The following is a 24,503-nucleotide window of genomic DNA, read 5'->3' as shown; positions in this document are numbered from 1 at the left end:
AGGGTGCCCGGAGTAGCCCCAGAGGGACCCCGCGGTGACTCTCGGAACAGGCGGCCTAGGGCGAGCCGCGCGCTGTCGCTGTCCGGTCGCGGCGCGGTGGCCGGGGCAGTGCCGCGGGAAGCCGTAATCCCCAGGTCGGTGTTTCGCCCTCCGCTCTTCACGAGCTTTATAGTTCGCTGGGGTGACATTGCGTGGGCAGTTTACTAGTGAATACCCAGTGCTGCTCCGTGCCTGGCACCTTGGGCTCCAACGTGGGGATGCCTCCCTCGCTTGAGGAGTGCGCATCTGCATGCACATCACATCCTTGTTGAATAATTTCATCGGTTAGTCCAGTTGTGGTGTGTGGTTGGAACGTCCTTTTATGCCTTTTAAATCTACCACTGTTCTTCCAGGCAAAGCAGAATGTCACATTGGAAATAAAAATACTTAGGGTGGTCACTTGCTGAGAACACATTTTCGTAATTATAATCTAAAATAAAGCAGAAACTTAATAAACAATAAAAGTCGGCTGTATTTCCTTACATAGAACTGAAGTCCGTAATTTTGCCATCAGTCTGTTTGCAACTTTCTCTTGACTAAAGGTGCCAGATTTCTGGGGGAAAAACCACAACCTCTGAAGCAAAAACTTTCTGATATGTTACTACTAGAAAACGGAGCTTTTTAAAGCTCCAGCTTTTTAAAACGTGTTTTTTAATTAGTATGAGCACAAGATTTTTACAGGCACATCTAAACTGGTAGAAAACTACTGCACTTTTATTAGTATTTATTTGACATGCAAGTACATAGGGAGTTTACCTGGTATGTCACTTAAAGCTGTCTGTCAGTTTTCTGGACTAAAAGACTGAATTTTCGCTGATAAAATTGGATTGGTTTTTGTTGTCAGATTTGTCAATAGTGAAGAAGAACAGATTCATCTCTGTGTAATTTTGCTGTATAATTCTGAGTTGAAGCTCTTTCACATCTCAAAGTAGCAATCCCTACATGTAGCTTAATTAGAAAGCTACTAGTAAAACCCAAGATTTCCCTCTGTGGTCTAAAAGATGAGAAGCAAACAAGGCCTGATGCTCTACTTGTTTTCAGCCACTGAAGTTTATGCTCACTCAGTGCGACAAAAGAAAAATGAAGAATTTAGTTCGGGAAAATTCTAAGTGTGCAATTTTTGTCAGCTCAGTTTCCTAAATGGTTATAATTAGGTAAGAAATTTTTCACTTCCCATTATGTAGTGCAAATTCTGTATGTTCTGCTCATTATAGCATAGGTTTAATTTGTATCTTTTAGTGGCCAGTAAAAGTGGGGTTTGTGTATGGTGACCTTTATGGCACGTTTAGCATAGAGTTCCCTGTATTACAGGTGTAGAATATAGCAACTCAGTGAGTATTGTAAAATATGGTGAAAAGAGCAAGCGTTTAATGTAGAATCACTTTTATAAATACAGATAGAATACTGGAGAAGAGCAAACTAGGTTATTTTCAGGAAAGTATATTAATTCTTGGAAGTTTGGGCTTTATTAATTTGTTTTCCTGTTTATTTCTGGTGGCTGAAATATGCCACTGTTCCAGGTATGTGTTTTTGTTGGTCTTGGATTGTATTATATTTACTAACATGGAAGACATCCAATCTGATGAGGCAAAAATGTGTTTTACAAAATTAATGATACCTGAGCTTATTTGCATTGGGGCATGGTGGTTGCTGAACTTTGATATACGATTAAATCTCTCCTATTCTAAGGTGAGATTACACTGAGTAAACAGCCTTGTTCTTATCCTTGTTGATTAATGATCTATATTTACACAAGCCTGATAGTTGCTTTAATGCACCATGTCAAAGACCATGAAGTTCTAAATTGGAAATGCCTTTAAACAATGGCACTGTCATTAGAGGACTTTATCTCTTAATTTTATTGCCACAACAGGGTAGACACTTAATGAATAAACAAACAGCACTCATTGGTGAATTTTGCAAATTATGCATTTTACAGAGAGTGCTTGCGGACGTGAGGTGAGCCTAGCCTTTGTTCCATTATAGTCAAAAAGTATCTGCAAAATTAATATTTTAACCAACCTATGGGATGGTTGGGTTTTTTGTGGATTAATTTATTTAACCTTTGACCAGAAACTCATTTCCATACTTGGAATAGGTATGCACTTTTCTCATTTTGCTTTTGTGTTCTGTATTGTCTCTCATATTTTTTGCTTTAAATTTAAGAGCCCTTCAGTATTTAATTTCTTGTTTCTAACTAGTTTTTGAGGGCTTGTTGAAATCATTCAGCTAATTATAAGATACTTTTCCGTGTTCCTGTGGTCCTCAGTCAATGATTAAAGCGATATAATCTGGTGTATTTTATAAACTTACTTAGTTTTCTACTCTTCTGAATTATGTGGTTTCTAGCCAATTGTGAATTGACTACTTCAAAAGCAGCACTTAGTAACTTGTAAAATGCCCATTTGGTTTAACCAAGTATAACTTGGAAAAGCAGTTTTATTTTTCAAAGGTGTTTTCTCTTTCCATGAATGGTAAGAAGTGTTATTTTTAGCAGTTACTGGTTTAGTTGTGACAGTAAAGCTTAGCTTTGGGAGTCAGAACATGTTGTAGATAGAGAAAATACTGCAACTTCATCAGTGTCATTTGGAAGCATATTGCAAAACTAAACTTTTTTTTTTCTTCCAATGGAGTTTGTTCGGCTGTCCTTACTCTTTTGAAACGTTAAATTGTTGGATACTTAGTATAAATGCTAAAGACGTGAAGTTAACTAATTACTCTTGGCATCTGGCTAATCAGCTCTTCTATAATCCTAAACCAACCTGAACACTTTGCCTTTTTTTCCTTAATTTGGTTTAGTTTGGATATCCAGCAAACCAAAGCACTGTAAGTAATGGGTGTGAAATGACCTGAAAGTAACAGGCCTGTGCAAGTAAGGCTGTGAAAGAGATGAGAGGGATGTGAGGGTAGGGTGGTGCGGATGCTTGGGGACCCAAGTATAGCCTCAGCTCTTTCCTGTGCTGGTGAAATGTATGTGTCCAGGAGGGATTTTTAGTGCTGAGGGCCAAGTGCTGTATTTGGCTCTCTTCACTGCTAATCAACTCCTGCAGCCTCAAATCAGAGCAGCTGCATGCAAACTGCATGTTAATAGTAATCCATAGTAACTCCTGCTCTGTATCCAGGTGTAGTTTGGGTGAGTGTCAGGTGGCTCGGACCAAAATGGTGCGAGAATAGTGCAACTACACAGCCTGGCAGTATTTAACGCCATGTCTTAATTTGTTCGGGTCAGTGTAGTCTGCAGTGAATGTGAATTGCTGCTGTCTCACAGGATGTGTTACCTAGGGAGAACTCGGAGCTGTCACCTGATGGGCTGTGGGGGACATAGGTACCAGAGTTCATTGCATGGAAGGCTAAGGGGAATATCACACCTGCATAGGAACCTACGCTTCATTAGTTCCACTGTTTACACAACAGCTTTTTGTATTGAAGTTTTTTGTAGAACAGTCTGAATTTTCTTGATGAAAAGATAAACCTGTGTAATATTTTTATTTGCCTTCAAGCTTTGTTTGGATTGCATTTACAGGCTTTTTCCACAACCAGGAGGGCCTAACATTTGTTTTCTTTAGCAAAATGAATTTCATGTAGTTGCTTGTCTGCTTTATGAAAAATACAAATGCTTTATATAAACATAAATATGTAGAGATTTGTAATAAAATTAGATTTGCTGTCAGATACTAACCTTTGCATTGGAAACTATCAGCTGGCTTCTTCAATGATGCTGTCAGGAGACAAACCTGATTAGAAAGGCTTCAACATAAATGGTTTCATGGGTCATTATTATTTCAATAAACTGTTGGGGTTTTTAGAAGTTTGGAGGACTGCAGTGCTGAATTATTTGGCTACTGTCCAGAAATACAGCTAATTAAACTGCTGTAGTGTTGTTTTTTATTTACCCTCAAATAATAAGTATCAGAGCTGGGACTTGATAGTGAAAACTTCTAATAATTTAGACAAATAGGGAAATACTTACTTCTAAATAAAATGTACTCATGCCTAATACTAATTAGCACAGATTGAATTATTAACTTCAAGTCTATGGACCATTTATGTTAATGATGGTTGTTAAATACTTTAAATAGAATGGTGAATTCCGAGGGAGAAGCAGCTGTTGTGTTGAGCCACTTCTAACTGAGGACTGAAAATGCGAGCAGGTAAGGATACTTTGTGTTTGATTTCCACTACATATTTTATGGTTATAACTAGATGCTAATGATAGAAGTTATTTCTGTCCTATATAAATCTTTAATGCTGCATTGGCTCCTTTTAAAGTTCATTATTATAGCTGATTTTCAAAGTGGTGTTATTTTTTTGTTTTAAATTCAGGGGCTTTTTAAAAAGTTGTAATGACAGTGGTAAATACCTTTTGCTGAGGATTCAACAGCCTTTCTCAGTGGTGTGCCAGGTTGCGTTTTGAATTCTTAGTTGCAAATTAAGCATTACCTGAGGGGAACTAGAACACCTATTGCTTCAAGGTTGAAATGCTGCTGATGGCAGTATCATGATTCATAGAAAAGCAGAGTGCTGGCTCCTGGCTCTTACAGGTCTGTCTCAGTATGGTGCTCTTCTGGGTTCCAGGCACAGTAAGAACTGGGAGCTGCTGCTTCTCCTCAAAGACAGTGTGTCACTTCTGCTCATAAACAGGGAGGGCAATAATCTGTCCTCTGCTTTGGCTAGCCCAAGTTTTGTGCTAATCCTGGTGTGCATACTCTTCAAAGTGTGTTTTCTTCAGGAGACAGAGTAGATGGTGCTGTCTTTAGTGACAAGACTGGTGTGTGTGTGTGTCTGTGGAAATCCGCTGCGTTATCCTTGTATGGCTTAAGTTGCCAGTGGAAATTCTTAACTGAATACAAAGTGAATTTGTTGGTAAACTTTCCCTGATAAATAATTCTCATGCTTTGCAATTTTAAAGCATGATTGTGCCCTTTTTTTTAGCAACAGTGATTACTGAGATAGCAAATCATACTCTAGATTTCTTTTTGCAGTTGAAAGTGAGGCAAAGGCAAAAACCAAAGTCCGCTTTGAGGAAATCTTCAGGCGCCATGCTGGCCTAGCAGACACAAAGAAATCAAAGAAAAAGAAGTTTGACTCTCAGGAGAGTATTGTGGTGAGTTGGAACACATGCAGGCTTTGTTTGGTTGCCTTCCTTAACAGAAAAAAGATCAGGAAAACATATTGTTGAAAAAAGATGTAAGCATTTAAATAAAATAAAGTGTAAAATACGTTTCTGCATGTATCCCTTGTTTTTGGTGTGGCTTTTTTGTTTGTGCACCAGCAAAGTGTCCTTGGAGGTATGCCAAAATTATATAGACTATAATACTGGTAAAAAGAAAGTGGCGCATACAGGCATGCCCTCATTTAATGTCTACCAGTACTTCTTTGTCCATTCCCTTTTTTCATAAAATTTTTCAAAATCACAGTTGACTTTACCAGGAGTAAATTAGATGTTTGAGAGCTAGTAGAATTAAGTCTGTAAATGTATTTAATTTTGAGAGTACTACATCTGTGTAATACAGGTATGTCTGTCTAATACAGCTGTCAATTGAGAACTGATGAGAAAGTGTAATAATATTAGAGATAATAATTAACTATTCCATTCTGTCCTTTTTTTTAATGTCAGTAATTAGTGACTTTCTCCATTCAGCTTTGTGTTTTTAGTGGTTCCGTGTTCACTTGTCGACTTTTTTTAAAGATTTTGGCTTTAGCTTGTGACTTGCAGATTAGGAAGGATTCTATCACCCTGAATTTATAGTTAGATGACATTTTTGTTTGTGGTATATCTGTCGTTAAAAAAGCCTCAGAAATTCCTCTGAGTTACGGTTCACATTGTAGCCTTTTTCCTGAAGAGGAGAATAAAAGTTCAATACGAGTTTATGCATACCTGATTATTGACTTGGAAGAATCAGAATTTAGAAAGAAAGCAATTTGCTTTGCAGACAGATATTCTGATTTTTTATTTTATTCCTGTTAGGTTTTATATTTTCAGCCTTTTTTCTTACAATTGTATCCATATCAGATTCTGAAAATTCCTTCTTTAATACTCATTTAAGACAAATGAGTTGTATTTTATGTAATGTCATAAATTTTACGTGTAGTTATATATATTAAGTATATTCAGAATAGATATATTAAACTTAGTATTGCTATTTGGTCTTAGATTGACAATTTGAAATTGGATTTTGTGTGTATTTTTAAAAATTTATATTCCTTGATGTATATGCTATTTAGTCAATTGTCTATACAAAGAATCAACGATGTCTAAAAATAGCACAGAGAGTTAGAGGGTGGGTTTTTTCCTTTTTTACTGGCATATATGTAAATAAAAGACTAAATTCTTCCTCAGTTAAGTTTACTTTTTAATGAAATGTTAATTATTAATTCTGTAATTTATAAGTATTTTGAACACATAATTGTATGTTCATGTGCAACTACATATTACTCATAAATATTTTAAATTTGCTCTGGTTTTGAAATTTGTTTCCATTCCAGAAGTCTCTGATGTAAAACACTAGTGTTTTGGAGTTATGTAGAAGCACTTAAAATCACAGTGATCTGAATCAAAACTTAGTGGTATGAAGCAAATTAAGAAGCATTTTTAGGATCAGTGTGGAAGCTGAAATTTCTGGCTTTGTTGAAGCTATAAATATTACCAATCAAACCACTTAAAAACTAAGAACTTGAGGAGAGCTTGTATTGAAACCTCTTACTGACCATTTTGAGTATTTCCTTTAAGTGTGACAAAGTTGCAGGAGCTCAGGTTGGTATTTTCCATGCCAGTTGCATTCGAGTAGAAATTTCTGTAAAAGCTTCAGCAAATAAACAGTCTGCAAGAAATAAGAGTGTGTGGGAGTGGAAGAGTAGGTAGATGGAGGAGGTTGGCTGGTTTTGTTCCCGTTTTCTTCAGTTCATATGATTTAACTGTACAGTTTCAGATATCTTGAAATAATGTGAAATTTGTCAGTGATGGTTGGCTTTGTGTCATGCACTTGCCATAAATGGTCTCCCAGCTTTGATCAAAAACAGGTCACGGTTCAGAGCCTATTTCCACTTGAAATGTTCCAGTCTGTTTCCTTCCTTTGTCTTTGCTCTAGCCTTTCTTAAAGATTAATAAGACTTTTTCCCTTATAGTCCACTGTTTCTTTGAAACCTGAGTTCTGGAGCTGCAGGGGGTTGCTGTGGTTTTAAATGACAGAAGTGAGGATACGGAGAGTGCCTGCCTGCTTGCCTGCTCTGCTCTGTGTGCCCATTGCCTGGAGAGCATGCCTGGAGAGCTAGGAAGCAGTCTGCGTGGAAGAGGAAAGGTTGATGTCTGTAGGGCGGGATGAACTTGAAGCCACAACTGATAGGAATGAAGAGCTTGTAATGGAGATGGAAATACACCTCAACTGTGGCCAGTGAAAGCTCTGGTTTGCTGTTCAGTAAAGAGCCCCTGGGGAAGTAGGTGTGAAGCTTAAAGGCATAGTGGGAAAAACAAGCGCTTGAGACACAGTCAGAAAGTGAATTTGCCAACATCCTTTCTAGGGCAGTCACCATATTTATTTTTTACCAGTTATGCCTCCTATTACAAATTGTTAGAATGAGGCAAGCCTCAGATCAGGTAATGTCCAGGTACATTCATCTATCTAAAGTCATCATGAAAATGATTGAATTTATTTGGTTCAATGTCAATTCTGTGGTTGAAAAGAGGATGTTTAAAATTTTCTACCAGATGAAAAGGTTAGAGATCCCTTTATGAAGGGAAAAATTTCCTCCCTAGACTGTTATCTGATCAGATTACAATATTGGGATGGACAGGCATTGATAACTTGGGTTTTGTATTCAAGGCAGGAGTGCAACTGATTTATCTGGTTTATAGGCTGAAAAGCAGTGAATAATTGTGGAGATTTCCGCTGGATTTTAGCATTTTGGTTTTTGTGTGTAAAATAGGAGAATTGATAGTAGTTGACTATATAATTGATCCACACATTTTCTCAATGTTTTCTGTTAGAAGTTGGTGAAAAAATTCCAAGCCCATCTTATCTCTAAATAAAAATTCTTCTAGCTTTGAGTGTCTACATTTTATAGTCTTACACAAGCAATGGCAGTAAAATTGGTTTCCTAGTACATTAAGGTTTTCTTATACCTCCCACCCAACAAGCCCTCTTCACAAGTACGTTCATTAACAATTCAGTTGTAAGTAAATGGTCTTTTACATGTCAGCTCTTCAGTGGGCTGGCAGTGTCCATCCCTAATTTTTCAAGGTGTGCCTGTGTTATTGTGGGCAGAAATTCAGGTACCTCTGTAAATCTGGTTACACAAGTTTCCAGATATCCGTGACAAAATCACTTGATATGTTGCCAGCTTCCACTCATGCGTATTTGAGAAGCCCTTTTGAAAAGGTGTAAGATTCTTAGGTGTTGTCCCTGCTATCAGCTCTGGGACATGAATGGCAGTGATGTGACCTGGGGTTGACTAACTGTGGTGTGAACCTGGAGTGTCAGCCCACTTGTGTGTGCCTTGGCTGGCACCCATCTCCTGCTCTTCTCAAGCCAGTAGTGCCAGCAAGGCTGTTTTCAGGGGAGAGTGCTTCCTCTGCCCTGGTGTAACGTGGCTACAGAGCTGTTTTGAAACAAAGCCTTCTTATTTGTTCCATGTTTTAGGCTGAGAAAGTCAGGTTCAGGGTCAGCAACCCTCTAGAGTTACTCCAGAAACAGGCCTGTCTTTCTCAGCTGCTTTTCCAGCCTAACTCCTTTCTCTAACTCAGTTCTGTGTTTATCTGTTGATGATAGCTCTGAGTTGATACCTCTCACTTCTTTGTTTCAGACAGAGAATCTGTACCAGTAATCCCCACCTCTGCCTGAGTCCTCAGGTTTTTATGAACCTCTTGACTTTTACTTTATTGTTTTGTAACTTCACATCTTTCCTCTCTAATTATATCATGCAATTACAGCATGTGGAAAAGGTAGCCTGAATTGAGATCATACAGGCTGTTTATCTGAGGAGTTTATGTTTGAACTGCTGAAGCAGCTTTTTGCTGTCTGCAGTACCTATTAATGTTCCTGAAATTTGCTGTAGTTTGAGATTGTGGTTTGTTTGTGTTATAAGGAAGTAACCTCAAGTTGTGCCAGAGGAGGTTTAGATATTAAGAAAAACTTTTCTGTTGAAAGGATAGTCAGACATTGGAACTGGCTGCCTAAGGAAATGGTAAGAGTCACCATCCCTAGAATTGTTCAGAAGGCCTGTGAATGTGGCACTTGGGAATATGGTTGGACTTGATGATTTTAGAAGTCTTTTCCAACCTGAGTGATTCTATGAATCCATGATTTTTTGTTTGTAGGCAATAATAAATAACGAGTTCTAGTAAGTATTTCAAGCCAGTTTTTGCATCAGGTAGATTCTTTAAGGAGATTATTCTTGAATATCAGAGTTATTTTAGAAACTCTTGACCAGGTCAAAGGTGAGGGCTTTTTGTTTAGGATTTCTCAAATAATTCTACTATTTGTGCTTAGTGGATTGATGTTTTATCAAGGGCAAAAATCAGCATGACCTTAGTTATTGGCCACTGTTGGGTCTTAATTGTCAGTGTGTTTTAATCTTTATTTCTCATACTCTACAGTTGCAGTTATTAATAGAAATAAAGATATGGAAGTGAACAATCTATTAGGAAGCATTATCCTGTTAGGTTTTTTTTTTTTTTTGGTTTATACAGAGCCTGATGCTTTAATTCTTTTATTTTCCGTACTCTGTTCTGTATTTCAAGTTATTTGTATGAAATTTTCCACATCCTCTTGAATCATTGACTTAGAAATAAATATGATGTTAGTGATTTGTTTAAGCAAGTATAAGATGAAGATACAAGGACAATTTTTTCATACTTATTATACATATTGTCCTTTTCTACAAATTTTTGAGGCAAACATGGTTCTGTAACTGGTATCCTGAATACAAGGGAACAATGTGTTTATTGAAGAAGAAGGTCTTGGCAAATAAAACTTTGTATGCAGATACCTGTATTTTCTCGAAACTTTTTCATTTCTTTCCATTGTGTTTTAAAGCCCTTCCTATTGTTCCATGTTGAGACTCGAAGAGAGTTTTCTGTAAGACAACAGAGTAAATGAACCTCAGTGACTTTATAGAAGTTACATCAAGGAACAGAGATCTGTGTCTTCACCTCCTTACAGAATTAGACCTCAGTTACTTGCTGTGTTTTTTGGCATTATCATAAAATAATGGTTTGGATTGAAAGGGACTTTAAAGGTGATCTAACCCAAGTGCCCTGCCATGATCAGGAACACCTTCACCCGATCAGGTTGCTCAGAGCCCTTCCAGCCTGACCTTGAACATATCGAAGGAGGCAGGGAATTGGCATTATAACCTTTAGTAACCAGAAATAGAAACCTGAAGGAGAGAGGAAAGGTTACAATGTGTTTTTTATGAAACCATCAAAAATTAGCAGCAGAAGTGCTTGAACAAATGCATTAGCTAAAATTTAATTCTGACAAGCAGCTTTCAGTACAAGAGACTACAAACAGCCGAGCCTGAAATCTCTCTCTCACTTGCATTTTCAGTGGATGAAAGTTTTTGTTATTCTACTGCACATAGTCTTCAAGTCCTCTGTAGTGTAAAATATTGGCATCTGTTTATGGAGTGGACTTGTTGATTTCCTTTTTTCACTGCATATACATAAAAGTCGTATGAAAACATAATGTAACACTGAGGATGAGGTGCCCAAACACCAAATGTTTTTTTTTCAGTGTGAATTTTCTGTTGACTTTTAATCTGTCACTTGTCAAATAGAAACAACAAAATAACTAGATCTTTAATTTTACTTTGTGTAATGTTGCTGAAGGAATAACATGAAGTGCAATGTTTATCCTTAGAACATGATTTTTAGTACAAGTATGTTTTATGTTCTTTTCATTTATAGCTTGATACCTTTAGAAATAATATTGATCTATCTAAGGAAAGTGTGAATGATGAAGCAATTATAAACAACACATATAATCCTGAAGAAGAGAGCCCCAGATTTACAAAAAATAAATTGAGAGAGAAAGCGTCAATTGCAGAGAAAATAAACAATGATGTTGTTAGTGGAGAGGAGAAGAAGCAGCCAAAGTCGAACAGGAAGAAAAAGAAATCACTGTTACAAGAACAATTTAATGAGGAGGAAGATTTATATGAAGCTAAATTGGGGAGTTTTGAAGAAAAGACTAATGATTTTCCAAAGAAGAAAACAAAAAGTAAATCACAAACAGATGTACCTCATCAAGAAGGTGATAGAAAGATCAAAAATTCCTTGACTGAAGTGAGAAATGTAACTGAATTAGAAGAAGAAGAGCAGCTAATTCAAGCCTATCAGCTGCATGTGGCTGAGGAAGAGGCAAATGCAATTAAAAAGAAAATGAGAAAGAAACTTAAAGAACAGATGTCTGAATCTACCTCCACTGTTCAAAGGCATGAAGTTGCATCGAATAATGAAGTGGGCAAAAAGAAGAAAAAGAAGAAAGAACGAGCAATTTTAAGTGAAGCTGAAACAAGGTAACATGACAAACTGTACACGGTGTGTCTGTGAATCTTAAGCAAAATGTTTCATTTTAAGATAGGCAGAAGCTTTCTGATAAATTGTTCATATTTTGTAAGTGATTAACTGGATGATATGAAAAAAATAGTACCAAATCCTTTCTCAAAAGGCTGTCATGATTAATACTTAGCTCACGGATTCTTTTTAACTCTTTTTAAAAATATCCTCCATTGCTATTTGATGTTTGTTTGGAACTCACTCTTAACCTCTTAACTAACTTAAGATAGTTTTGTGCCTGATTTTTTTTTTTAGTGATAAGTGATGGCCTTCATCCAGCAAAAGAGTGTTAGCTTAACTCTATTCATATAAATGGTACTGCAATTGTCTGGAAATTAGAGGGAAAGGAAGTGGGGAGAGCACTGAAAAAGGCAAGACACTAATGGGGCTGGGGGCTGTTACGTTTTCAAGATACACAGATGATGAGTTGCAGAATTTCAAGCGGATTAATAATGGCAATGAGTAATTGTATCAATATATGCAGTGGACTGCAGTTGCTGACAGTGATCCATTTCCTTGCAGTGCAATGTCCCTTTCTGAGCTGCAGCATCATCCAGAAGGTGGCAATGAAGGTCAGTCACTTGAAACACTGTTTACATCAGAAGGCCAGAAACTGGAGGAGAGCATGGATAAACAGAAACCTAAAGCCAAGAAGGTTAAGAAGAAAACCAGAAAAGGTCTGCCAACAAAATAATACTGTACTACTTTGCTGCACTTTTTTTGGTGCTGCTATAGAAATATTTGTCCTTAGTAATAATACAGAAGTGATTAAGCTGTTTGAGTTACTTATATTTCTTAAGTTACTTAATTGTATCTCTGTTCTTCCAATTCTGAGGCTTATTTTTGAGGATTTTATTTGATAAATCAATCGAAAATTTTGAAAATTCATTTACTACAAGCAGCTTTGAGTTGAGACAGAAGTTACTTTGTTCCGCTAATGACAGTTTATTTACTTTGTTCCCACTTCTAGAAGAAACCATGGAAATTGCTGCAGAAAATGATGAGGAAATGAAGAATTCAGAAATTTCAACTCAGTCTAAATTTGGTTTTGGTGATGATCTTGTTTTGGGAGTTTATATCCATCGATCAGATCGACTTAAAATTGATCACTTGATATCTCATCCTGTGGTTAAAATCCATATTGTTGATCAGAGGAGTGGCTTATATGTCAAGAAGGATTATAGGTGACTTTTAATAAACTGTTTCTGTTATCAGTGATTACAATAAATAGGTATACTCTTCCCTACAAAATTAAATATGAAAATGAAAATGGGGTATTTTAAGCTTGTGAAGTTGTTCGTTAGTTTCTACATCTATGATAATGTGTATATATATACATACAATAAATAAGGGTGATATTTTCTTTTCTTTTTGACACTTTTAAATGCTCTGCACCGCTGTATTGCTCTCGAGGCTCCCCAGGGCAGTGGTCACAGCAGCAGCCTGACAGAGTTCAAGAAGCATTTGGACAATGCTCTTGGGCACATGGTATCACTCTTGAGGATGGTGCTGTGCAGGGCTGGGAGCTGGACTTAATTATCCTTGTGGGTTCCTTCCAACTCAGCATATTCTGTGAATCTGTGATATTTCCAACACATCTATGATCTTTTCAACACATTTCTTCCCAGAGACAAAATTTCTTAAGTCTCAAAAATATGTAAAAGCAAAGATTAGAATATGTAAGCAAAATTCTTGTAGTATAAATAGCATCTGCCTTTTCTTTTTTGTTAAGAACTTTTGAAACCTTAAATTTAGTTCTTTATATTTCTAATTACTTCAGTTGTTTGTTTCCACTGTCATTATGCATAATTTCCTGAAACCAGATATTAATGGGGCTTGAGCAGTAGACTCCACCATGATCATTATGCAGAAATTTGCTAACAGTAACTTAATTGTTAGGATTTTCAATTTCAGCCTGTAGTTTTTCTATATACATTGCAAATTGTCTTAAATTTTGGGTGGGTTTAGAAAATTTTTTCTAGAATCATACATATAGTATCTTATATGTTTCCTAGCTTTCAGTAATTGAAAATATTGTTTTGTTTGAGGTTGCTTTTTAAATGCTCTAACAATTGTAATTCTTTGGAAATTTTCAAACAGCAAGAAGGAAGATTCATCTTATGAACAAGAAGAAATACAGCACATTCTTCCTATAATGACACAACCATGTGACTTTAGAAAGTCTAAATCAGCAATTCCAGAGTGGGAAGAGCAAGTAATATTTAATGAGCGTTTTACTTACTTTATTCAAAACACTGAGGAAAACCCTCAGGTTATCCTGTTTTTTGAGGTAAGATGAAATATTTTTCATCCGATTTATGCACATTCTGGTTTTTGGGCTGTTTCTTCAACAACATATATTTGACTGATTCAGGTGTTTTATTGCAGTTCAATTGGGTTAATAGCATGACTTTAAGGTACAAAATCAAGTAGAGGTACCAAAAAGTGGGGTTTTTTGTAGAAAAGGATCCTGTTTTGATAATAATAAGGAAGATGAAACTTTCTTATAAAATCAGCTCTGAAACTTCTGGGAAAGGCTGGTAAGATATGGTGGATATCACTGGTTTCACATTCTTGAAATTTGAAAAGAGGTTTAAGTACAAGAAGCTCAAAGTTAGAATTTTTCTGGTTGTAGCAACACCTCATTGTACCAGTGAGCAAACTATTACATTGTTTCCTTTAACATTTTACACATCTGCCTCTCCTGTCCCAGTCTTCGTAATTATTAATTTGTCCTCCAATACCATTATGATTAAAGGAAAAATTTTAAGTTATATATTCCATGTTATTTTGAGCTTAAGTATTTCAATATTTGTACAGGGAGATTCTGTAGTATAAACATCAAAATGGAAGCCTAATAGAATAAATATTTTTTATTCCTTGGGTTTTTTTCCTATTTCAAATAGACTGAATATAACTTATTACCATATTTTTTAATGTTTTGTGGTGCTTGTAAGTGAACATATTCGTAAAATTAAGAGTCCTTAGTTGCTTAATACAAAACTAGTTACATTTGTATGTAAAGATTCTTCATGCAAGTTGTGCTAATGTTGGGACCAAAAATATGATTACACTGAAAAAAAGCTGTTTGACTTCAGGTTTATGAAATACCAATTTAAAAAAAGTACTATGCTAAGGATTTTTTGTATACTGGGTAAACTTCCAGGAGTAGCTAAATATGAGAAAATTCTGGTCCCTGACAGAAAAATGAAGGCTCTCGTAGGCATCCCTGGAAGTGTTCAAGGCCAGGTTGGATGGGGCTTTGAGCAGCCAGAGTTAGTGAAAGATGTCCAAGCCCGTGGCTCAGAACTCTGTGATCTTTGAAGGTTCCTTCCAACCCAAACTGTTCTGTGACTGATTTGATGACAAAACTGATAAAGCTAGGGAAGAAAACCTAACTTTTAGACTGCCATTTTCCATCTAGATTATTATGCAGCTGGTTTTAGCTGTCAGATTTGTGATCTAAGGGATTTCTGAATTACTAGGAAAGCTACACATTATTGTTTCTTCTCTTTTATTGAGATGTAAGGGGAGCAAGAACAGGTTTTTTTAAGACTAGGCTCTTTTTTAATGGAGGTCATAAATAGTCATCAGGTAAATACATAAGGACCTGTTATTTCTAATTTCATACTTGTGAGGAAGAAGCACTGGTTTTGTAATTTCTCAAAATTTAAATCTGTTTAATTTAGTGAATTGACCAAGCATATCTTCAGCAGAAAGGAAAAATTTTAAGTTATATATTCCATGTTATTTTGAGCTTAAGTATTTCAATATTTGTACAGGGAGATTCTGTAGTATAAACATCAAAATGGAAGCCTAATAGAATAAATATTTTTTATTCCTTGGGTTTTTTTCCTATTTCAAATAGACTGAATATAACTTATTACCATATTTTTTAATGTTTTGTGGTGCTTGTAAGTGAACATATTCGTAAAATTAAGAGTCCTTAGTTGCTTAATACAAAACTAGTTACATTTGTATGTAAAGATTCTTCATGCAAGTTGTGCTAATGTTGGGACCAAAAATATGATTACACTGAAAAAAAGCTGTTTGACTTCAGGTTTATGAAATACCAATTTAAAAAAAGTACTATGCTAAGGATTTTTTGTATACTGGGTAAACTTCCAGGAGTAGCTAAATATGAGAAAATTCTGGTCCCTGACAGAAAAATGAAGGCTCTCGTAGGCATCCCTGGAAGTGTTCAAGGCCAGGTTGGATGGGGCTTTGAGCAGCCAGAGTTAGTGAAAGATGTCCAAGCCCGTGGCTCAGAACTCTGTGATCTTTGAAGGTTCCTTCCAACCCAAACTGTTCTGTGACTGATTTGATGACAAAACTGATAAAGCTAGGGAAGAAAACCTAACTTTTAGACTGCCATTTTCCATCTAGATTATTATGCAGCTGGTTTTAGCTGTCAGATTTGTGATCTAAGGGATTTCTGAATTACTAGGAAAGCTACACATTATTGTTTCTTCTCTTTTATTGAGATGTAAGGGGAGCAAGAACAGGTTTTTTTAAGACTAGGCTCTTTTTTAATGGAGGTCATAAATAGTCATCAGGTAAATACATAAGGACCTGTTATTTCTAATTTCATACTTGTGAGGAAGAAGCACTGGTTTTGTAATTTCTCAAAATTTAAATCTGTTTAATTTAGTGAATTGACCAAGCATATCTTCAGCAGTTTTTTTTTAATTACCATGAAGTATATATTCATTAGAAATACATTTATATTCATGCTGATACTTCTAGGTCCTTGATTCTCTACGTATGAATGAAATGAGAGCCAACTCTGATATACAAGTTCAGGAAGGTCGTTACCGAAAAATTTGTTGGGCATTTCTAAAGGTATTGTAAATATTTAAATGAAGAAACAAAATTTGTAAGTCCTTTTATCTGAAAATCTCTTGCTGTACTAAGTAGGAAAGCATTTTTTAATATTTTCAGCAGCAGAGATGGAAAAAAAAATCCTTGTTTGCTTGGCTGTTCTCTCCTTTTCCTCTTCTTTCACTCCCTGAAATCAACACAGTGACAAGCTTGACGTTAAAGAATGTGTTTTTCAAGAAAATATAGAATGTGTAAGATTTTTTTTGTTTGTTTGTTCATAAAGTACAGAAGGTTGTGTTCTTTTAGGGTTTTCTTTGTGTTCGTGTGATTGTGAACAATAGGACAAATCCACTAATTTCTGTACCTCAGCTATTCTGTATTCTAGTGGCATTTTCAGTTGTCCAGTCTTTGAAAAGACTCCCTAACTTAATTACTAAAATGCTTCTCATTTTCAGTTGCAGAGTTTGAAATGCTGTGGCAATTGAGATACAAATGTGCCAAATGTGAGATATGGGTAATTTAGCCAGCACATGTGTACCTTTCTACCCTTTTAAGAGATACTTGAATGTGTCAGTTTGTTCTTTGAGAGCTGACAAACTACAATTTCCCTGAGGATTGTTTGTTTACATCTACCCCTGTGCGTGATAGTCATTGACAGTCCACAGCATAGAGGAAATGTGAGAAATACAGGAGAAGATAATGGACTGCAAATTAGGTGAAGGGATAGGCACCTCCGTAGCAGTTGAATACAGAGATTCTTCTGAGCTCTGCCCAAGATAAAGCTACTGGAATCAGGGGTCTGGTATCCTGTGTCTGTTAGCAGAGCTTGTAGGAACTGTGCATCCAGGCATTCAGTACAGCCTACTGCTGAACAGAGGGAAAAACGAATTTTCAGCTCATAAATATGAATAAAATTATTGCCTGTTCATCATTCTTACTGCATCTGCCTGCATTATCCTTTCATATGTATCAGTCTAAGTAGAAATGTCCCAGTTCAACATTGATCTGTGTTAATGGCAGCAGGTGCATTTATTCTTCGGTTCCGTAGAGAGGACTGTCTCCTCTGAAGTTGGAGAGGTTACTACATTGCTGTATCTTCTGCTCTGAACCAAAGCCTTACCAATGCCCTTTGTTGCAGCATTCAAAGAGGACAGATTTGGAAGAAGCTGTTTGTGGATTGGCAGTCCTTTGAGATCTGGTTGATTTTAGCAACTAGCAATTTAAAAAAAAGTAGAAAAGTGGTACTGCAAAGGTGTTCCCACTTACAAGATATTGCTGCTGTGAAGCATCTTTCAAAACTAGGCTGCCAGCTAGTCTTTAATCTTAGTGATTTGATACTGGGGGGATTAAATACATGCTTAGTTCATAATAACTTTTAGAGTTAGTATATTTCTGCAATGGGAAGTGGATTTCAAGAGCTTATAATGTTACTTAAGATACTAGAAATTATCTTTTATGTTCATTTATCTTCTTCTTTCTTCTTTTTAATCACCCTTCCAGCTTGTAGGTGCAAATGGAGTTCTAAATGTTGGTGGAAAACTTCGTCTACAATTATATTACCCACCTTCAAGGACCAAGTCATATTCAAATGCTGTTGAGGTTTATGACTGGTGGGCAAAATGTCCTAGAAATCGTTACCCATCAACATTATACATAACTGTAAAAGGCCTAAAACCGCCAGATCATGTAAGTTAAATATATAATACGTAAGCATATTTGCAAATATGCAGACTTTTCTGTAGGAACTAGTACCTAGATAGAGGATGTGAGTCTATGTTCCTATGCGTGTATATAAAAGCTGGGCTTACATGCAGTATATAAAATATATAATAAGAATGTTGCATCTCAAGGTAGGTGTTTCAAACTTAGCCCTTCATAGGTATCTTTGAAAAATAGGCATACTTTCCCACCTAAAGCTTCGAATATTTTGCTACTGACAGAAGAATTTCAGAGTACTTTCTTGATTAATGTTCCTTCTTATTAGCAGAATTGACATTTTAAGTCACTGGACTCATGCAGGTGTATGAATTCTTGGAGAAAATATGCAAGTTACTTAACTCTGATTCCCAGCACCCTCTAGCTGTATTGAGCTGTATTTTTTTTCACAAATGAAAGCTTCTTTAAAGATAGGCTTACACTGGTATGTGCTGAGATGAGCATTCAAGATAAATATGGCATTTCATTTTCTACAATGCAAGTACAATATTGTTCTATTATATAATTTCCCTTTTGTATTTAGAGCTCTAATAATACTTTCTTCTGCTCACTTTTGTACTATGAAGAGGTGATCTGTGGAAGCCTGGTGAGATATGCACCTTCTCAGTAGTACAATATGGTACAATAGTAGAGTAATTCTAATTTTCACTGACCTTAATAGTTATTAAAAGTAGGAAAGTAACAATTATTTGAAAAAATTGTGATACCATTTGATTGACACAACTTTGGAAGCTTGGATTACTTTCCGACTTCCTGTGAAATTTTGCAATGCAGTTTTCATGTATTAAGCTTTTTCCATTCTCTGTGTTTCAGATGTAGCAAAACATTTAAATTAAAAGTACCTTTTAATCTTTTCAGAAATTATATTGTTCGCTTTAAAAATATTTTTTCCCTGATACTTAGTTTTGTTTGCCTTAAGGTTGGTCCTTCTTTTCACTCCATGGCAGCTGTTCAACAGGAACAAGCTAATACAGCGCTGTCAGAACTCCAGAGAGAAGGATATGAACCTTCTTCAGAGGAGAAGGAGCCATTTAAATGGTCAAGATTGCCTGGACAGGTGAAGTGTTTTTCTTTGAATTTTAAATGAAAATAATTTATATATTTACTATATTTTTGTAAGTATTATGAAGCAGGTAATTAATTAATTAATAAAAATATTAAACAAAACATAAAAAACTGTCATAGATAGTAGATGAGGCTTAACCTGAGCAAATATGCTTGATTTAACCATTTTTTCACCAGAACAGACAGGTATTTTTATCTGCATAATTCTCTAAGAATTTGAAAGAGTAGGGTTATTAAGGTAATGGAAGTAAGACAGGAAACCAGTTCTCAGATTTCAGCTTGATTAGAAATATATTTTCTTGACTTTTTCTGTTTGTTTGTTTGTTTGCTGAAGATACTTTTATACGATAACACAAAGAGCTTACACTGAAGAACCACGTAGCTACTGTGGATATCGTCCTTCACCTTAAACTTTGAATTTAGTTTAGGAGAAAAAGCCATTGGGTCAAAAAGAGGTAGTATGTTGGGAGAAGGGAAAGGGAGCTATATTACTCATTCCATTTTTTGGGATGTTTCATCTCTGGTTCTGTCTTTAAAAGTCAGAGATTTAAATACAGATGAGGATGCTAAAAGTGATTTGGTGGAAGACCAAAGGTTTGAGTGCCTGTTGTTGGGTTTCTGAGTTCACACTGCAGTCATTAGGTTATGAAAAGTTGTGCTTAGACTCCTTAAACAAGCTTGACTTACAGTCTTAACTCCACAGCTTACATCATTGATGGTAGGCATTATTAAGCTCTTCTTAAGATTAAGGAAATTATTTCAATTTTAATTTTTTTTTAGGTCTTTTTAAACTTGCTAGTTGTTTGTAATAATGGAGCAGAAAGAGATTATACATTCATGTGGCCTAGGTTATGTTGCAAAACTGTCTCTGTTTGTAATAATGTCTTTGAATTTTACTTTGGAATGCCATTAAGAAGTTACTAGCCTTTTAGAACTTCTGCATGTCAGGGGTTAGAGTGTATTTTATGCATTGCATAATTAATATTCCTACTGCTTGTTCCCTGAAAAGCCAGGCTTGCCGCATACCCAACAAGCACCTGTTTTCCCTGCGAGGTGGGGATATGGGCTGCTTCTGTATCCGCTTCTCTCATGATGGGAGAACACTGGCAGCAGCATGTGCAGGAAGGAATGGCTATCCTATTGCTTGTAAGTTAAAAACGTTTTGGTTTTTTTCTTATAATTCATGCATTTGGAATTTAAAGGTTAAGGGAGGTTAATTTTTAAATTGTGCTTTTTGAAAGTTTCTGGTTTATAATTGTGATTTGAACATTGTTCTGTGCATTAAAGAGCATTGAGGAAAACGCCCTTTCTGTGTTGATAGGGCTGAAACTGGCTTTTCTTACATGGTTACATATACACAGTTTAATGGTATGAAATGGCACGATTTCTGCCCAGAGACCTAATGGAAATACTAAATGAGTTTGCAGAAGGAACATAGTTTCTGATGATAATGTTTTAAGGGAAATAACTTTTTAAGCCTCCACCTCATACACCTTTCATGTAAGTTTTTCTCCTAACCTGTCTTGAAAGTTAGATGCCTGAATGTTGTCATCTCCAGACAGACTGCTGGAAGCTGCTGTCTTCCATGGTCCAGTTCAGTCCAAGTACAAACATTCCTTATAACTCAAACTTTTGACTACTTTTTGACTAGCTTCAACTACATAGTTCTTAAACCTTGCATAAGAATTCTGAGATTTAGAGAGAGCAGTATTTTAAGCATGCACAAAGTAAGTGTTTAAATGCAAGGAACAGTATATCTAGATTCCTTTATTACACAGCCCCAGAAAATTATCTCAGTGTTAAAATATTTCTAAGATTGGTCAAGTAGTTGTCAAAAATTTAAAAAACCCCAGCTTAATCCTAATCTGGTTCTAATAATTTAAAGCAAGTAAACTGTTTCTTAAGGGGTAGGACATTTGTGACATCCATGAACCACTAGATGGAAGTAGATGCTTTCTGTCCATTCATATCTAGCAATTATTTCATTCTGTTGCCTCAAAATAAGAAGACAAAGAAAATGAGTTGATTTATGCTAGCAGAAAATCAGCCTAGGATTAGACTAAACTTTGGCTCTAGTAGCTACATCTATGTGACTGAAAATACTTACAAAACTTTTATTTTTCTGTTTGAACTTCCCTAGTGTATGAAATTCCTTCTGGACAGCTCTTGAGAGAATTTTATGGTCACCTTAACATAGTGTATGATCTTTGTTGGTCAAAAGACAATCAATATCTTCTTACTGCTTCCTCTGACGGCACTGTCAGGTCAGTATGGTGAGATGTTCTGGCAGATACCATCAGAAGTTGAAAAGAAAGTGGTCCATTTCAGTGTGTTACTACAAACTGCTACAATGTTTTAATTAAGGATTTGATTACTGTGTGACTACAGTAATATAAAAATTGTGATTGGGTTAATCTCTTACACTGTATTTACTATTTCTAATGTGTTTGTATTTGAAACCAAAGCTTTTCCAAAAACTCTAGTGACTACATCTACAGTGCAGTGAAAAAACAAAAGACTTTTTATTTCAAGAAGACACTGAGACAGTTGTAATGTTCTGTTCCTGGAGAAATTGCCATACTGTAAATGAAATATTAAATTTGCAAATTTGAACATGAGGCAGGAAATTGAAAATTTAAGATTCAAGTTATGTGTGTGAATTTGCCACACTGCATATATGTGTATTGGTGGTGTTCTTTTGGTTTTTGACACTTAGTAAAAGAATTCAGCTTAAATTGCTGTATATGAATTTTGATACTGTTATTTATTAAATCAAATCCTCTACAATTAAAGTGTACTTCCATACAGTGTTAATGTTAAAATATTGATCTGTTCAGATCTGAAAACCAAAACCCTCAAAGCTGTAGATACACATGAAAACATGGCTGGGACACTGTACAGTTTTATTATGAACAACTTCATTGGATTTCATAGAGCTTTCTGGGGTTTTTTTAGCTCTTCAGATCCCTATCTGTTATTTCTGTTATGCAACTCAGTAATGCTACAGGCAGTTGCATAATTGAAATGCCAGAAGAATTGTTAAATGATATATTGTATGTGTGGAACTGTTTTAAGGTCTTTTTGCTGCTTCTATGTAGGCCTAAAAAGAGTGTTTTGAGAGTTCAGTCCTTTTATTTTTTTAATTTGGGAGTGGATTAAATAAGAATTTTTTATACTGAGGTAAATATCAATTTCAGTCATTAATGTTGCCTATAAGAAGGCTGAGCTGTTCCTCAATTCTTGAATTTGTGGCAGCAAGTTGAAACTGCAGTGGTCTGCCTCCTTTTCTGTGTACTATGCACAGTCACTGTATGAGTTATTAGTTCCTGTATTTGTTGTGAGTTGCCTTCAGCTCCTTAAAAAGTCCCAGCACCTCATTGCTTTAAAGCCATTATCAGTTTATTATTTGGATAATGTTGTACTGAATTCTAAGGCAATGTGAAGGTAAATTCATGACCTTATGTGAATTCTTCTTTATATAATGTTTTATGTTATCCTCAAGCCTTCCCAAGGTTTAGTTCCACAATATTTGTGAGCAATAAATTAGTTTTTATTTTGCTAGATCAAAATCATTCTAAAAGATAGGTAGACTCCTTGTGACCTTTCTGCATCAAATTGTGAATTAATTGCAGTACTCTAAAGGGTTGGAATTTTCTAATTAAATCACCTCTGAGTAAGCTTAGAATTCCTCAGTAGCCACCAGAAATGGTCACCTCACCTGGAAGGGTGCCACTAAAACAATTTAATAATGTACTGTAGCTGAACACTCTGTGCAAAGTGCTGCCCACCTGTATTTAATGATCCAGGTACTGTTCTATTCTTTGTGGACTCATTTTTGGGAAGGCTCACTAATGAAATGCATACCATCAAATAGAAAGCACTAAGAAAAATCTGATCTTGCAGCTATGGGTGGCAAAGGATAGGAAATAGATTAATAGTAAGAAGTGAATTTATGTGATGTAAACATCCTTGAGATCATGATCACTGTGTGGCTGGTAATTATTATTTTAAAAATTTCTCGGGTTTTATTTATATTTAGTGGCCCTCAATGTTCCTTTAAGGGTTTTCTTGTTTTAAAATTGTTTTAAATGGATGATACCCCAGAAAATATTAATTTGGTTATAACTCCTGAAAGAAAGAAATGAATGCGTTCCATGGAATTCTTTATGAGTATTTTAAAATGAGAAATATATCCATTAAGTGAGTAAGCAGTCATTAATTTGCTTTGAAGACCTAATTCTGTGTAAAGTAGTAAATGTTTCATAATTCTTGTTGGAAAGTACCATATTAAAGGGTTAAATAGAGGTGGAAGAAATGGCAGGATAAACAGGTGTTGTTAAGTGTTTGCAAGTATTTACCTCTAGAACCAGTAGCACAAAGTACAGCAGCAGTTGTACCTGTGTGTGTGACTGCTTTCTGCTGTAGAAATTCTGACCTTGTTTCCTTTCAGAATGTGGAAAATAGAAATGAAGGCGGCCTCTGCAGAGAGAGTTTTCCCTCATCCTTCATTTGTCTATACTGCCAAGTACCACCCAATTGCTGACTCGTTGGTTGTGACAGGATGTTACGACTCAGTGATTAGAATCTGGAATGCAAATGTGAAAGAAATCCATGGGCAACTACTACAGGAGCTTGATGGTCACAAAAGTTTCATCAACACACTTTGTTTTGATGCAGAAGGTATATAGTTAATATTGCTTTTACAAATAGTTGTCTTTCCAATTGAAGACCAACTTGAGTGTTACTAGTTCACTTTGTAGAGGCAGCAGTATATTTTCTTTCTTTATTATTTCCCAGTATATAATTTCTTAGGAAGAAGTTATTTACTGGCAAAGTGGTGAGACACTGGGACAGGTTGCCCAGAGAGATTGTGGGTGCCCCATCCTTGAAGGTGGTCAAGGCCATGTTGGTCAGGGCTTTGTTGTAGTGGAAGGTGTCCCTCCCCATTTCAGGGAGGTCAGAACTAGATGGTTTTTAAGGTCCCTTTCAACCCAAACCATTCTATGACTCTTCCATAAAGAAAATGAGGTAGTAGTAATTAGATTGTGAGAATTTTAACACTAGACTGAAGAAGTGGGAAGGTGATGAACTTTTCAATATTGACAAGAGTAGGAAACACTGAGAGAAAGGGACAGAGGTTTGACCATTGCGAGTCATGTCAGCTGGTAGGTTAACAGCTGAAAGTGAATGTTGTACTGACACATACTAGTGGAGGAAGAGTTGAAGATGAGTGAAAGTTAAAGTTTGACTTTTTCTAGTATTAGTGACATCACTAATAGGTGGTTCATTTTAGTCACTGAGTAGGTAC

At 35.9% G+C, this 24,503-nt stretch overlaps 1 protein-coding gene across 2 annotated transcripts in view; it reads left to right on the top strand.

The window, feature by feature from the left end:
• The first annotated feature begins 6 nt into the window (after positions 1-6).
• Positions 7-24,503, top strand: part of AHI1 (Abelson helper integration site 1) — a 91,889-nt gene continuing 67,392 nt past the window's right edge. The window contains exons 1-13 of one of the 2 annotated variants that reach the window (XM_008637859.2): positions 7-1,193; positions 4,119-4,190; positions 5,022-5,143; positions 10,943-11,553; positions 12,116-12,270; positions 12,564-12,777; positions 13,694-13,883; positions 16,340-16,435; positions 17,915-18,100; positions 19,050-19,187; positions 20,209-20,341; positions 21,336-21,459; positions 23,646-23,875. In XM_008637859.2, the coding sequence (XP_008636081.1) occupies positions 4,181-4,190; positions 5,022-5,143; positions 10,943-11,553; positions 12,116-12,270; positions 12,564-12,777; positions 13,694-13,883; positions 16,340-16,435; positions 17,915-18,100; positions 19,050-19,187; positions 20,209-20,341; positions 21,336-21,459; positions 23,646-23,875 (2,209 nt within the window). In that variant the 5' untranslated portion in view covers positions 7-1,193; positions 4,119-4,180. Of the gene's footprint in view, positions 4,191-5,021; positions 5,144-10,942; positions 11,554-12,115; positions 12,271-12,563; positions 12,778-13,693; positions 13,884-16,339; positions 16,436-17,914; positions 18,101-19,049; positions 19,188-20,204; positions 20,342-21,335; positions 21,460-23,645; positions 23,876-24,503 lie in introns of both variants that reach the window. The other variant, XM_017739656.1, reaches the window with a different exon arrangement.

This window comes from Corvus brachyrhynchos, unplaced genomic scaffold, assembly GCF_000691975.1.
Source record: "Corvus brachyrhynchos isolate BGI_N302 unplaced genomic scaffold, ASM69197v1 scaffold14, whole genome shotgun sequence".
Lineage (NCBI taxonomy): Eukaryota > Metazoa > Chordata > Aves > Passeriformes > Corvidae > Corvus > Corvus brachyrhynchos.
Note: the sequence above shows the minus strand (reverse complement) of the source record. Positions and strands in the feature narration are given on the sequence as shown.